The sequence below is a fragment of the Sebastes fasciatus genome, chromosome 2, assembly GCF_043250625.1.
Source record: "Sebastes fasciatus isolate fSebFas1 chromosome 2, fSebFas1.pri, whole genome shotgun sequence".
In the NCBI taxonomy this organism is placed as follows: domain Eukaryota; kingdom Metazoa; phylum Chordata; class Actinopteri; order Perciformes; family Sebastidae; genus Sebastes; species Sebastes fasciatus.
The window spans coordinates 7,736,576-7,750,870 of NC_133796.1; the positions used below are offsets into that span (position 1 = coordinate 7,736,576).

The 14,295-nt window shown below is 38.4% G+C and overlaps 1 protein-coding gene across 2 annotated transcripts; it reads left to right on the top strand.

Annotated features, from left to right (window-relative positions):
- Nucleotides 1-39: 39 nt before the first annotated feature.
- Nucleotides 40-13,287, top strand: LOC141783262 (adhesion G-protein coupled receptor G5-like). Of its 2 annotated transcripts, XM_074660467.1 has the most exons (14): nucleotides 40-389; nucleotides 1,689-1,759; nucleotides 2,209-2,439; nucleotides 2,652-2,820; nucleotides 4,632-4,791; nucleotides 4,996-5,118; nucleotides 5,790-5,909; nucleotides 6,969-7,008; nucleotides 7,392-7,486; nucleotides 8,263-8,378; nucleotides 8,679-8,947; nucleotides 10,900-11,005; nucleotides 12,042-12,370; nucleotides 12,487-13,287. In XM_074660467.1, the coding sequence occupies exons 2-14, from the start codon at nucleotides 1,708-1,710 to the stop codon at nucleotides 12,597-12,599; spliced, it is 1,923 nt and encodes a 640-aa protein (XP_074516568.1). In that variant the 5' UTR covers nucleotides 40-389; nucleotides 1,689-1,707; the 3' UTR covers nucleotides 12,600-13,287. The 2 variants fall into 2 exon arrangements, with proteins under 2 accessions (XP_074516568.1, XP_074516560.1); XM_074660459.1 differs by lacking the exon at nucleotides 40-389 and having other exon boundaries at nucleotides 1,637-1,759.
- The last annotated feature ends 1,008 nt before the right edge of the window (nucleotides 13,288-14,295 follow it).

Below are 14,295 nucleotides of genomic sequence, written 5' to 3' on the forward strand. Positions count from 1 at the left end.
GCTGCTTTAATGTTGTTTAGTAGTTTTACTAATACACTAAAGGCTGACACGTCAGTACGCCTGGAAACTTTACGGTCTTCAGTGGTTTTCCAAACAAAATTAGGTTATTGTACATGGTATCGCATCTCTGTTGACAGACTCTAGTTTACCGCAGCAGTGGAATTTAGACTGTGACATCAGTTCACAAAATGTCAACTCACCTGCAGTACTTTTATTGCACTGATAACAAAATATATTTGCATAAAACAAATACATCCAGCGGACCGAACACAAGCACGATGTTGCTCCTAATCATGAGATAACTCAAACAGCACGGTTCACAAGTGTTTGTCTGCTTCATCCTGTTCACTTCAGAGGTAAGAAGAGACTTTTGTCTACTGAGTAATAATGTAAGTATTAAATGTTAATATTTTTGCTTCATTGGGGTGTACTTTGGGTATTACTATAATGGTATTGTAGAATTGATGGTCGAAGTCTAAAGATGACATACAGTCATTTTGGTGAATTTAATCTAACTAGAAAAGTTTATTACATTTTAATTAGTTTTGTAGTATGACAGATTTTCCTCCATTAGGCCAACAATATGGTGTAAAGTAAAAAGCCATAGCCATATCTCATTTTTACTTTTTGAGTTTTTCATGTTTTTGAGTTTTGAATTTTAGATTGTTTCTGTAGTTTTCATTTTCATATTTGTTTTTGTCTTTGGGCAATATATGTAATTTATTGCTGTAATGGCTTTGAATCCTTTTATAAAGTGTTCTTAACTATAATATAGTTAAAATCAAGTGCAACTCTTCGATAAAGGAGGTGATCTGCTTGTACCTTTTTACCACTGTTCGAATCTGGAGAGTGAGTTAATATTTGTGGGTATTTTATTTCATAGAAAGAACAGCAGAGGGTGTCATATATTCAGCTTTGCTCTGTTTTTGTTTCTTTTGTCCGCCTTTACAGTAACACTTTATAATAACCATCATTAATAAATGGTAAAATAATAGTAAATTAAACTCTAATAGTTAGTTTACTGTTAAACAATGAAATGCTAATCAATAATATTTACTATTTATTAATAATACTATAGTTTATCATTAGTTGTGTAACGTGAAATAATTAGTTTCTGAATTCTATATTGTGTTATATCTGGTAAGAGACAATAACAACTACATTCTGATTACATTAGTAAACTATTTATTAAAAGTTTGTCAAAAAATGATTTGTAAACCTAAGAAATTGTTTGTAAAACATCTATAAACATTACATAAACAGATGGACCAGATATCTGTAACACTTTAACATTTGTTTTGTTAATAATTGGTTAGTTATTAATCATTGACAATGTATTAACTATATAAATAATGTTTGTAGATGCTTTACAAGTATTTATAAACCATTTAAAAATGTATTATAATCACAAGTTGCAACTTTATAATAGCCATCCAAATAATGTTTATCAATGGTTTACAAACCAATTTATCAATACATTAATAAATTCTTAATATAATATATAACATGTTATAATGTTTGCAACAATAAACTGTTAAAATAACACAAATTAATAATAATTAGCAAACATTAGTTATCATTTCATTGTTTGTTAACAGTAAAATAACTATAAGTTATTAACTTAAATTCCATTATTAATTATCACTTTACCATTTATTAATGATGATTATTATATTTATATATTCCAGTTCATTCAGAGGAAGTACAATGGTTCCCTTACTGCTGTTACTGCTGCTGTCCGAATCGCTGGCTGACCAAGGTACGAATGTTAGTTTAGCTATTTTTGCTATTTATTTTATTTCTCATAAACTTAAAGGAACAGTGTACCTGAAAATGAAGGCGTAACCAGACTATTTCAGTCAGTTATAGCACAGCAGAACACAAAAGAACTGACTAAGAGTTAGTTCTGTGGAGTTCAAAAAGGAAAACAAAAAGTTAATAAAGAGCTAGTAGTGTTGAAAATCAATTGATTGTACTTAGTAGGTGTCTAAAATTCCAGTGTACCTCAGCATCTCTTAGATTTATCCCAACCAATGTGGTCATCAGTCAGTTTAACAGTGTTTAAAAGCCTTGCCATTTTTCTTTCTTGTACTTAAATATGTATTTTTCTCCATACAATGAAAGGCAAAAAGTCCTTTTTCATGTCATTGTCACTGAAGATTTCGAAGATGCAGTGAATTGTTTCTCATCTCCTGTTTGTGTGTTCAGTTTGTCTCAACATTTCAGATGGTAACATTGCTATCAACATGATGGACCCTATTTTTAACATGACTACCATCGTAGACAAGAGGTCTGGTTCTGTGAACTGCTCGGCGAACGATTTTCCATGCCTCTTTGAATGCCCGTTCAGCAATGTGAACTGGTTCAATGGATCATCTGAGTGCTTTGAGGCCAGTGTGACACCACCACCTCCCGCGTTTAATATCAGCATAGGACAATGTAAGTCTCTCAAGCAGACTGCCAACTCTGTGCATACGAAGCACGCATTATCTGTGATGGGGTCAGAAAATGGCTGTGGCTGATTCATATCCATCCCCAAAAGCCATTACTCCAAAAACAGGGTGATTATATAACTGCATAAAATCTGATTCCTCTCTCTCTCTCTCTCTCTCTCTCTCTCTCTCTCTCTCTCTCTCTCTCTCTCTTCTCAGATAGCATTTGCCATCTATACCCATGCGAGAACGATACCATCTTGCCAATAGTTGAATTGCTGGATACTGACAGCTCTTACCAGAAGGACATGATGAAACTCTTCTACATTAGGTCTTCATGTTTAGAGCTTTTCAGTATCAACCATGGAGTCAAGAAAGCCTTTTTAAGGTAAGGCAAGTCAGACCTGCTGCAGGTACTCCTCTGTCTGCTGCTCTGAAGACCAATTTATTTCACTGTCTTCTGTAATACCGTTTTTAGCCACGGCTCTAGGGATGGCAATGTTGCTCTGTCGGCCGGTCAACCACTTTGGTCAAGACTGAAATACCTCAACAGACATTCATGGTTCCCAGAGGATGAATAGAGGCTTCTAGTCCTGCTGCCAGAAATCAGCAGACATAAACATAACACATTTAGCGGTGTCAGTAGTGGTATTATTTTAAACTTAGTTGTTTAAGATATTTTCTCAACAATTAGAAAATATTAGTTGTACAGCTGCTAACATGCGTCATCCCTCACTCGCGTCCACAGACTGTAAGAAGTGGACGTAGTCTGCGTGACTTCACCCATTGGTTTGTGGACTGCCGTTTTGAAGCCTCGAGTTGGGCATTTTGGCCGTCGCCATCTTGATTTTTTGCAACCAGAAGTGACACGAGAGGGTGGAGCTAAGTACAACTGAACGCTGAATAAGACATTTTTAGGTTAACAAAAAAGTTACAATTAACTTTGATGAACTGAAAACGCACTGTGAAAGGGTTAATGTTTGTAAGACGGAAACACGGACATACTCCCAGACCGGACAATGGCGTGGTAGCGACCTGTCAATCCCAAGGTAGCCACGCCTTAAAGCATCATGCTGTATTGAAGAAGACTTGAAACTAGCGATTGAAACCATAAACAAATTTTTACAATGTTTACTGAGGTAATAAATCAAGTGAGAAGAAGGCTCATTTCCTCATAGACTTCTATACAATCAGACTTCTTTTTGAAACCAGAGGAGTCGCCCCCTGCTGGCTATAAGAAAGAATGCAAGTTTAAGGCACTTCTGCATTGGCTTCATTTCTCAGACCCGGAGGTAGCCACACTCCTCGTGTCTTAGCTCCTCCTCCCAGCCAGGATGCGAGAGAGAGAGATGCGAGGATCGAGAAATTATATTCAGCAAACGGGACATTATTTTTGAGGAGACGGCAATTACTCATGATGCACAGCATCTCAACTGTCGAACGTGTAGAAATAAGTAATTTATTTTATGTCTGATGCTCCAATATTGATTATAGATATATTGAGGTGTAAGGGCATCGCAGAATGTGACTGATAGAAATAAAACAACAAAGAAAATATGAATATGTTTTTACTGTAAGAACAGAACAGACATGAGGGAGCAATAAATTAGCTGTAAATGTTCTAAGTAAAATCTATAGCCTAATTAGTCTGTGAAAGATCACAGGGACAGTAAGTCTGCATGTAAGGGATTGGAACATCCTCAATGATGCTCGACCTTGATGCATTTCCAGGTTTAGATGAAGCCATTATAATTCTCAAGTCAAATGAGTGCGAGACTCATATGACAGGTCTGGACCACTCGTGAAATCCGTTTGTATATAAGGATTGACAACATGACAGCTCCCCAAAAGTGAAGCCAAAGCATCTTGATTGCCCCCCTAGTGGCTGGCTGCAGTATAGGTCATAAATCATGCCCCCTCCATTAGTTAGCGGATGGGACATGGGCCAAACTAAATAGTCAAAGTACATGTCAAATGATGTCAAATCTGTCATTTTATATAGTTCTTATCATGCTGATGTATGTTCAAGTGTTCATTTATAGTTTCTGGTCAGTAGTCCATCTATATATACAGTCTATGGTTTGTACTTAAGAGAAAATTGTAAGTACGAGAAAATTGGTGAATGCCACAAATTCACTAAAATCACTCGTATGTGCCACTTAAAAACAAATAAGTTTGAGGTCCATTATCTTTCTGCAGTGCGGAAAGACAGATGATCCATAACATCATGGGGACGTCCAAGCTTGAGTCTGGAGGCTCCGTCGACCACAATCTGGAGTTCTTGTCGCTGAATGTGGTCAACATCAGCGATGCTGATCTGAACTTCTGCAACCTCAGGATCCAGATAGCAGCTCCACAGGTACACCAGCTGCGATGAAGATGGTGCTGATGCATTTAGAAGGAGCGGTGATGATTACGATAAAATGATTTCGAACATGTTAATGTCTTTGTTTGTTACGTTAGGCTGGCAGTGCTCAGTTAAAACAATCTTGTTGACCAATGTGTTTTGAGTGCAAACCATAGACTGCCCTGCTTCACCTCATCTTCACATATACACCGTTAGCTGCTGCCTGAGAACGAGTCATTTATCCCTGACGTTTGGCTGCCTACTCATGCCTTGGCCGCCATCCCAAAGGAGGAGAGGGTCATTGGTGTGGTCAGCTACATGCATCACAGCCAGTTCCAAGTATAACCTTTATTCTATTTATTCTTGCATCATCCACTGTATATATACTGTATACATGTTTTTTTGGTAACATTTCAATTTACAGGTCTGCACATTTCATGGTAATTAGGTGATAATTAGCAAGTAACCTATTTGAAATGTCTTTGGAATTACTGCCAAATTACCCCAATATTTACCGAAATAAAATAATTGAAAATTACTTTATTATAAACATTATTTATTCATCATTATGCTAAAATAGCATATGATCATTAAAATAGGGCCCTTAGGCTTGAGAAGCCGCTTCCACCTCATCAGAAGTGGAAAACCAAAACTAATAGAAGACACTTCTTATCTGGTACAAATCTCACCATTGTGGGACTTCCTGTCTACACAAATGTAACCTGTTAGACATGGAAATAAAGTATATCAATTAACTTTGTATTCTTTTCTTGGAAATGTATTGAAAAAATTACCAGCTATTGGGAAATAGCGGAATATAATTAAATAATGTTTATAATAAAGTAATTTTCGATCAATTTTGAGGTAAATATTGGGGTAATTTGGCAGTAATTAGGTTACATAGGTTACTTGCTGATTATCACCTAATTACCATGAAATTTGCGGACCTGTGAAATTAATTGTTACCATTTTTGTGTTTTTTTCATCACTGTACTGAAATTCTCTCTTAGTTTAAAGAGGAAGAAATCTCATCAATGGTTCTCAGGATAGAGCTACTGGGCGAACAACGCCTTAAGGATCTGAAGACGCCAATCAAGATGACTTTCAGAACTCCACACACAGAAATAGATGTAAGTCTGTCTGCCTACATGTTTTCAACATCAACCTGTTTGATGGTCAACCGTGGGTCTAAGGATAGACGGTGTTGTGTGCTGTACCTGCCCGTTCTCATTACCAGGGCATCAAATACCGGCACTTTGCCACACCCCTCAGCGTGTTACACTAACGCACAAGGCACCCTTTAGCGTCTGTATGAGACGCACCAGGCTTTCAAGTAACTACAATGTAAACCCGTCCGCGTCAAGTTCACTTTCACTTTACAACCATATTCATTTTAAGCCAAATAATTTTTTTCCTAAACCTAACCAAGTGTTTTTTTTTTTAATTTGAAACATCAGTGTTTACTGTGACTGTAGTGGGGCATGAGAGTTTGATGATGGGCTACCTAGTATGTTAGAAAGTGACGCTATGGCGTCAGTATATGACGAGTTGGGATGAGAACGTGTTGGCAGTACAGATTGTCCATCCATCCATCCTAATCAGGTCTTTGGACTGTGGGAGGAAGCCGGAGAACCCAGAGAAACCCCACGCTAACACGGGGAGAACATGCAAACCCCACAAAAAAGGGCCCCAAACCGGATTTCAACCTGTGACCCTCTTGCTGTGAGGCGGCAGTGCTAACCGGGAGGGCTGTATAAATAAGATTGACTTGACACGATTTAACTCTATTTTGATGATGGCACATGACACATGGCAAGCATAGCTAAAGTGGAAGTTTGGATATTGTTTTCATGCTTTTGTATTTTAAGAACTCGGTTTAAACTTAGTTGCACGTCAGTGGGACTAACTGTACAACAACGTGTCAACCAGGTGACGTATATTCATTTGTGCCTGTCCTCCACCTCCTTAATAAGGAACTACTGCCCTTTTGTGAACTGTTCGAATTCATCACAAACTTGTCAGAACACCACCGCCCTGAACCCTTCTGAGCTTTAAAAGGGAATTAAAATAGTTGATTTTGGTGGATTTGATCACAATGTTGTTGTTAAAACGGACTTTAATCTCTTTGACTGGGCGGCATGTAACATTGTTAACTTTAATGCAGCTCTATGTTTTTGTATTTTTTACAGAATGGCTCACGGTTTCAGTGTCACTATTTTGATGAAGATGGTAGGTTGTGTATCAGTCCTTGCTTACAGCACGATCAACAGCAAAGCACTGAAACTGTAGCATATTCTAGTTATTGTTTATTAACTCACTCACAAATCGGAGAAAACACATCAGTATGTTTCACATTTGTAACAAAAAAATCAGCAAAGTTACAAACATTTGAAAGTTTCTGCAAGATAAGCAAGTCAGCAGAATATCTCTGTTATATGATTAACTTTGTGATAGTCTGTCTTTGCCCAATCATTATGTGTCATCATGTTTAAAAATGTGTTTATATATATATATAAAGACTTTTTTTATTATTTTTGTTGATCTTGCTGTTTAGACGACCAGCAGAATAAGACCTGATCAAGTTAACTAAGTTATAATGTTCATGTTCCCAGATTGGCTCTGGAAAACGGATGGATGTGAGACAAATGATAGCCAAACTGACATTGTTTGCTACTGTAACCATGCAACACCCTTTGCCATCCTACTGGTAAGAAGACACACTTGACTTGTTCCTGATGATATATTAACCTATTGTAAAGTAAAGCCTTTATTCATTAAGCACCGTACAGGAAATAAAAGAACACAGCAGAAGTCTTTGATCATCTTTATTCAGTACTGGTATTAAAGCTGCAGTGGGTAGAAATGGAGCAAATATGATTTAAAAAAAGTTATTTTATAAACGGTCACTATATCCTGACAGTAGTGCATGAGACACGTAATCTGAAAAAAAAACATGTGCCTCTGCGTCACTCGCGAACTCCGACCAAACGGTCAAACTAGGCAGCGCTGATCAATTATGAATCAATATTCTGTTACTGTAATGCCGATTTCTCGCTTCAAATGTTCTCAGAATCATCTTGTGGTGTACTATTAAGCTGTAAAATTGGAAAGTTTGTGACCCGGCAGTCATGTTGAGATCTCTTGAGGAAATACCAAGCACCGCCCACCAGCCGGAGCACAGCCAATAGGGAACGCGCTCTCTCTGAAATGACCTGTGATTGGTCAAAGTCTGCCGTCACAGCCTAGATTTTTGAAAGCCTGAAAACAGAGCCAAGAGGAGGTGTAGAAGTTTTCCTTTCAGAACACTTGAATTACAATATGCTGAAAGGTTATTACGAAACTTTTGTCCAAAGATGCCAAAGAATTGTTGCCTACTGAAGCTTTAACCCAGTATGAGAAATCACTATCTGGCTTGTTCCCAGATGTTAGCAGAAGTGAAACTGTAAATTGCAAATAGTTTCCACCATTCCATATTTTCTGCAGGTGAGAGACCCAATTGCAGCAATCCACTGGGAGATCCTGTCATACATCAGTTACATAGGCTGTGGCCTGTCTGCGTTCTTCACTGCGTTGTCCCTCGTGATATACGTCTTCAGTCGGTAGGTATACATGTATTCTATGCAGCTCAGTGTTGTCTGTACACAGAGGCAGACACAGGAGGTAGTATAAATAGATAAATAAATAAGAATCTCATTGAGAAAATTCACTTTTATGAATAGTTTGGGTTATTTCACACAAGGAGATAGGAGATAAAGCTAAAAAGGATTAAAACTTAGTGGTGTTTTTTTAGATCATAATGCTGCAGTTACATATTAAGAAATAGCACAGCCAAATCCTGTCTGATTATCAAGAAGCACCTTTCTTTCCTGTGTGCGGTTCCTCTTCTATCTCTTTCTCAGAAACCACAGGATGGATTACTCCATCTCTATCCACGTGTCTCTGAGCGGTGCCCTGTTTCTGCTCAATACAACCTTCCTGCTGACCGAGTGGGGGGCCACGGTGAAGCCAAACTGGGTGTGTGTGTTCGTCGCGGCTCTCATGCATTACTCCTTGCTCTGCTGTTTCACCTGGATGGCCATCGAGGCGCTTCACCTCTACCTGCTGCTGATAAAGGTGTTTAACACCTACTTCAAACACTACCTGGTCAAACTGTCTCTCGCTGGATGGGGTGAGTGCTGCAAGAGCGCCTACACTGTATTTACCACGGGGTTTCCCAGTGTCTGATGACATCAGTTTGATGGGGCCACACAGCGCGCATCATGCTGGCGTGACAGCAGCGTCACGTCGTGGCCGCGTCATGCCCACCTAGGGTGTTCACACTAGACGCGAGTTACCCACGTCTCGGGAGCGTCTCGGAGCTACCTGTCAGCTGTGTTTTTGCTGTTGCTGACAGCCCTTTCTTTCTACATAGAGTTTGCCTTTTAATGGCCATTTAACTTCATAATAAATGTGATTTATATTTATTTAAGACAAAAAAGGGTAAGAACTGTGTGGTAATTTGTAAATATTATTAAAAACAAGCAAATAAATTCATACATAAATATTAATATATAGCCCATATAAATCCCTCTTTTCTGTCAGTGAAGAGGGATTTATATATATACAATGAGGAGGGATTTCTATGGGCTATATATATATATATATATAAATCCCTCTTCATTGACAGTGAAGAGGGATTTCTGTGGGCTATATATTAATACAAAAAAATAAATAAATACATTAGTAGTAAGAGAGAGCCAACAGCAATCCCTCTTCACTTTGACTGGCAGTTTTAAAAAAAGTTTCCAGGGGGTTTCGGGTTCCTGTTCTACAGCATTCCAGGTTGCGGCTTTTATCGAAAACGACTTAATTTACATCTGGGGCGGGACAGCAATTTACATTATAAATGCTGATGTTCCGACATCTCAGGCAACTTGGAGCTTTTCACCACCTTGTTGCTGAACTGCGCCTTGATGGAGAAAAACACCTGAAGTATTTCAGAATGATAAATATAAGTAAAGTGTTTTTTTTTTATTATTATAAAACAAAGCAAAATAAACAGTTTCGTTATTTGTTAACCTTTAGAAAACGAAAATTATTATTAAATATCTTTAAAAAAATTAAATAACACCTCTAAAAGAAAGAACAATAAAGTTACGTGGTGTTTGTTGAGAGAGAGAGAGAGAGAGAGAGAGAGAGAGAGAGAGAGAGCTCATCGGAAAAATACTGCCAACTATCACCTGATGTTCTTATAACCTATTAACCCAGTCTATTATATGTATAGCATATGTAGGGTTTCTGCTATGACTACTACAGTGTTTACATAATTAAAAGCCTGTACTATATTAACTTGATGGAAACCTGCAAGCAGACAACTGCTTTATTTAGAGTATTTCAGAATAAAAGCATTGTGTTAATGAATGAATGATTCTGTGCACTAAAAACGCTAGAGGACTTTTATTTTGAAATCTAGATAGGAAGTGTAAAATATTGATGGTCAGTGACATATTCTACAGATGTCTAGACATGGAAACTGTAGTAATCTTGCTCATATACTGTCAATAGATCACCTTCACTGTCTGTTGCTGCTGGGAGACGCAGCCGAGAGGTAAGCGGCAAGCGGGAAAAATAGGCGAGCCTTCTATTCTATAAAATAGACGCACGTCTGACGTGCGTCTGACGCGCGTCTGACGCGCGTCTCATGCGGGCAGTGTGTCCACTCTAACCTGTTAACATGGACGCCGAAATAAAAAACAACACGCGACGTTGCCGTCACGCGAGCATGATGCGCGCTGTGTGGCCTGGGCTTTAGGAGGAAGGATGTTTCAGTTTTGCAGACTAATAAAGGAAACTGTTTTTAAGGAAGCCCAGTGAGTCACAGTTCCACAGAAAGCTACTGAACCAGAGGTCATAGCTAGGGCTAGTAGCATCTCTGCCTCCTCTGGGATGCTTTCCTTTGGTGCAGGGTAAAAAAAAATATATATTCTCTGCAATCAAAACTCCATTGTAGCATCATTGGAAATATCTCGATGTGATGCCATATTGCGTATGCTTGATATGAAAAGTACATCAGCAGCAGGTTGTCATCTTAACACATGAATTAACATGCTGTTAAACTGGTTGTGTTTGTGTGATTCTCAGGGATCCCTGGTGTAATCGTGTTGGTCTCTTTGGGAGTGAAGGACTTCAAACAGTTTTACGGAGTTACAGAAATGACCATGGCTGATACAAACCAAACTAACGCCATGTAAGTCAATCCTAACTGCTTTTGTCAAGATAACGGAAATAATCAATTGTTACTATATGAATCCAAAGCCTTTTTTGTTTTAAATCTCAATTAGTAATTCATACACTTTTGTATGATCATACAATGTTTGTGCATTTGTGTTACAGTGTTTTAACATTTTCACACAGGTTTATCACAAAATGTTTATTTTACTTACTTTTATATGATTTATATGCAAGATTATTCTCAGTCACATACAGGAGACATAATGTAGATGATAAATATCTTCCGATTTACGGTATTGAAAAACGGTAACGTGTGAGTGAAGGCAATTTGAATACCACAACGGAATGGCGGACTCCGCCACTAACAATGAAAACTATTATATTAAAGAGGTAATTACAGAATGTAAATACTGTACATCGAATGGCTACTGCTGAAAAAATACCAACCATAAATAGTAAAAAGTCATAAAAACGTTAATGACTGTAACTTTAAACATAAGATAATATGATTTCATTTATTATTTAAATTTGTATATACTGTACTAGGGATGCCACAAGAACCGGTACCAAGTCAACGTGACGGTACTCGGTACGATCAGGGCTCGAGAGCTAGTTAACGTTAGCAGATAGCTCCATGCAGGACCGTGCTGGTAAGTGGCTGCTAACAGCTAACGTTAGCTCTCGTCCTGCCGACTTCAACACAGGAGGTGCCATTGATTTACATCATGATGCGTTCAGACTCCATTCAGTAAAAATGAGGCAAAGGTAACGTTATCATGACGTGCTCAAATGTAATCTTACAAAATTTAGTTTTTGGTGAGAAATCTGGATAAATAGACTTAAAGTTGTTTGAAGGAGATGTTTTCACATAAATATGAAATAGATAATAGATCCTTTTGTTTTTTACTGTGGTATCGAATTGGTACCGATAATCATGGAATTTCACTGGTAAATTTCTGATATCATGATATCCCTATACTGTACTGTGTGTCCCCTGCATTATCTCTTGTGAAACCATGTTGTGTCCCTTGGGTCACCTGCCTGTCCCTCAGCTGCTGGATCACTGATGACTCCTTCTTCTACTCCTTGAACCTGGTGTATTTCACCCTGATATTCGTCTTCAACTCTGGCATTTTGATGGTGGTGGCCTCCAACATCTGCAAGATGAAACAGGTGTTCAGGAGCAACACGAAGCTTGGAGCAGAGGCCGATGGGAAGACTCCGAGAGACTCCGAGAGGTTCAATGAGACCTGCAGGAGTGGCCTCACTGTGATGGGTCTTACCTGCCTGATGGGGACCACCTGGGGCCTGGCCTTCCTGGGCTCAGGATATGTCAACTACCCCATCCTCTACCTCTTCTGCATCCTCAACTCCACACAAGGTCTGCTGTCAGTTCTGACTAGTTGTTTGTCTCTGTTCAAAGACAGGTTTGTCAAATATCCTCTTTTACCGGCAACTCCACTCATGGTTTTATCATTTATGTGTCTCTTTTTCAAGGTTTCTTTATTTTCCTGTGGATCTGTCTGTCTGCCAAGAAGCAGAGAAAGAGAGACATGGAGGACAGACTGACTTCGAGTGCTGTGAAGACTTCCGGAGTCAAATATGAATAGACCTCCTTTCCTGCCATTAGTCCAGTTGATTAAGCCCTGATGTAATCATTGATAGCATAGCAACAGAAACTCCCACATATAACCCTCCTGACATGTTAGGTTGATGTAAACATTGTTCTTTGTAAATTCATAATTGTCCTAACTTAAACATGCTTTTTTTGGTTTAGCTTCAAGTGTGATTTAAAGGGGACATATCGTGCTTATTTTCAGGTTAATGCTTGTATTTTGGGGTTTCTACTAGAACATGTTTACATGCTTTATTGTTTAAAAAAATACTTTATTTTTCTCATACTCTCTGTCTGAATATACCTGTATTCACTTTCTGTCTGAAACACTCCGTTTTAGTGCCTGTCTCTTTAAGATACCCCTCCTGAACAAGCCCAGTCTGCTCTGATCTGCTTGTGAGAAAATTACGGTGCACCTTTGCAAAGGTAGTTCTCCAGCTGTGGGCGGTATATTCTAATGAGCCTGCATGTGACATAGGAAGGGGAGCCAAATCTGAATGGCTTGTTGTTGTTGTTGTCAGATGTTTTCTGGTCTAGACTGACTGGATTGTCTTATTATTTCACAGTTTGTGGGTTGGCAGACACTGAAGAAGTGAGTTTTTCATGATATGTCCCCTTTAAGTAAAGCTGTTTCCTACTGTAGAATATTGTACATGTGTTTTTGAATAAAGTCTTAAAGAGGGCCTATTATGCTTATTTTCAGGGGCATACCTGTATTATGTATTGTATTGTGCTTTAATGTTTAAAAAACACTTTACTTTTCTCATGCCGGCTGTGCTGCAGCAACTATACCCTCCGTACGAAAAAGCCCAGTCTGCTCCGATTGGTCAGCTGGCCAACTCTGTTGTGATTGGTCAACCGAACCAAACTCTTCGGACTTTGTTCCAGCTCCGCTCTGACTAGCTGTGTTTGAGGGTGTGCTAAACTGTCCGTTAAGCTAATGTGTTACTTGGTGACATCACCACGTTACGGAAGAAAAGGCGGGACTTCAAGCAAGGTGTTTCAGAGTAACTCCCTTTTGGGTGGACTTTGGGCTTTGTAACTTTGCAGACCTTTTTACATGCACAAAAAAAACAGCTATATAACACACTAAAAGAAATGGAAAAAGCATAAAAGCATAATAGGTCCTCTTTAATATATCAGAATAGACCAGAATCGTCACGTGTTGCTATTTGCAAATGGTTTAAAATCTTTGAAATCATATGCATAGCTTTGAATTTTTCAGCTGACATATTAAAGCAGTCACAAATAAGCCAAGTGTGAATTGCACCATGTGTGCTGCCAACTTTGGAAAATATTGTGTGGTTGTAGTCTGAGTATCACTTCCCCATCAAGCTCTAAGTCTTAGACATGTTGACGATTACGACTTGACTATTTCTTTTTTTTTTTCTTGTGTTCTCCTTTATAAGGAAAACTGTAACATTTGGATACTTCCTCTTTTCTCTAATCTTTGAGATTAAGTCATAGTAAAATATTGATATAATTTCTTTCTATAAACTATCAGTCACATTGTAAATGGTGGAGATTTTATTTTCCTTCTCTCAGTGATAATTCAGACAACAATGTGACATTTTATTCTCTCATGAGCAGATCAATGAGAGATCCTCATCGAATGAACATCGACAGCTTATATGTAAAACAGTTGGGTCAGTAAAATACTCATGAATCACTTCTGGTCCACCCCCGCTCCG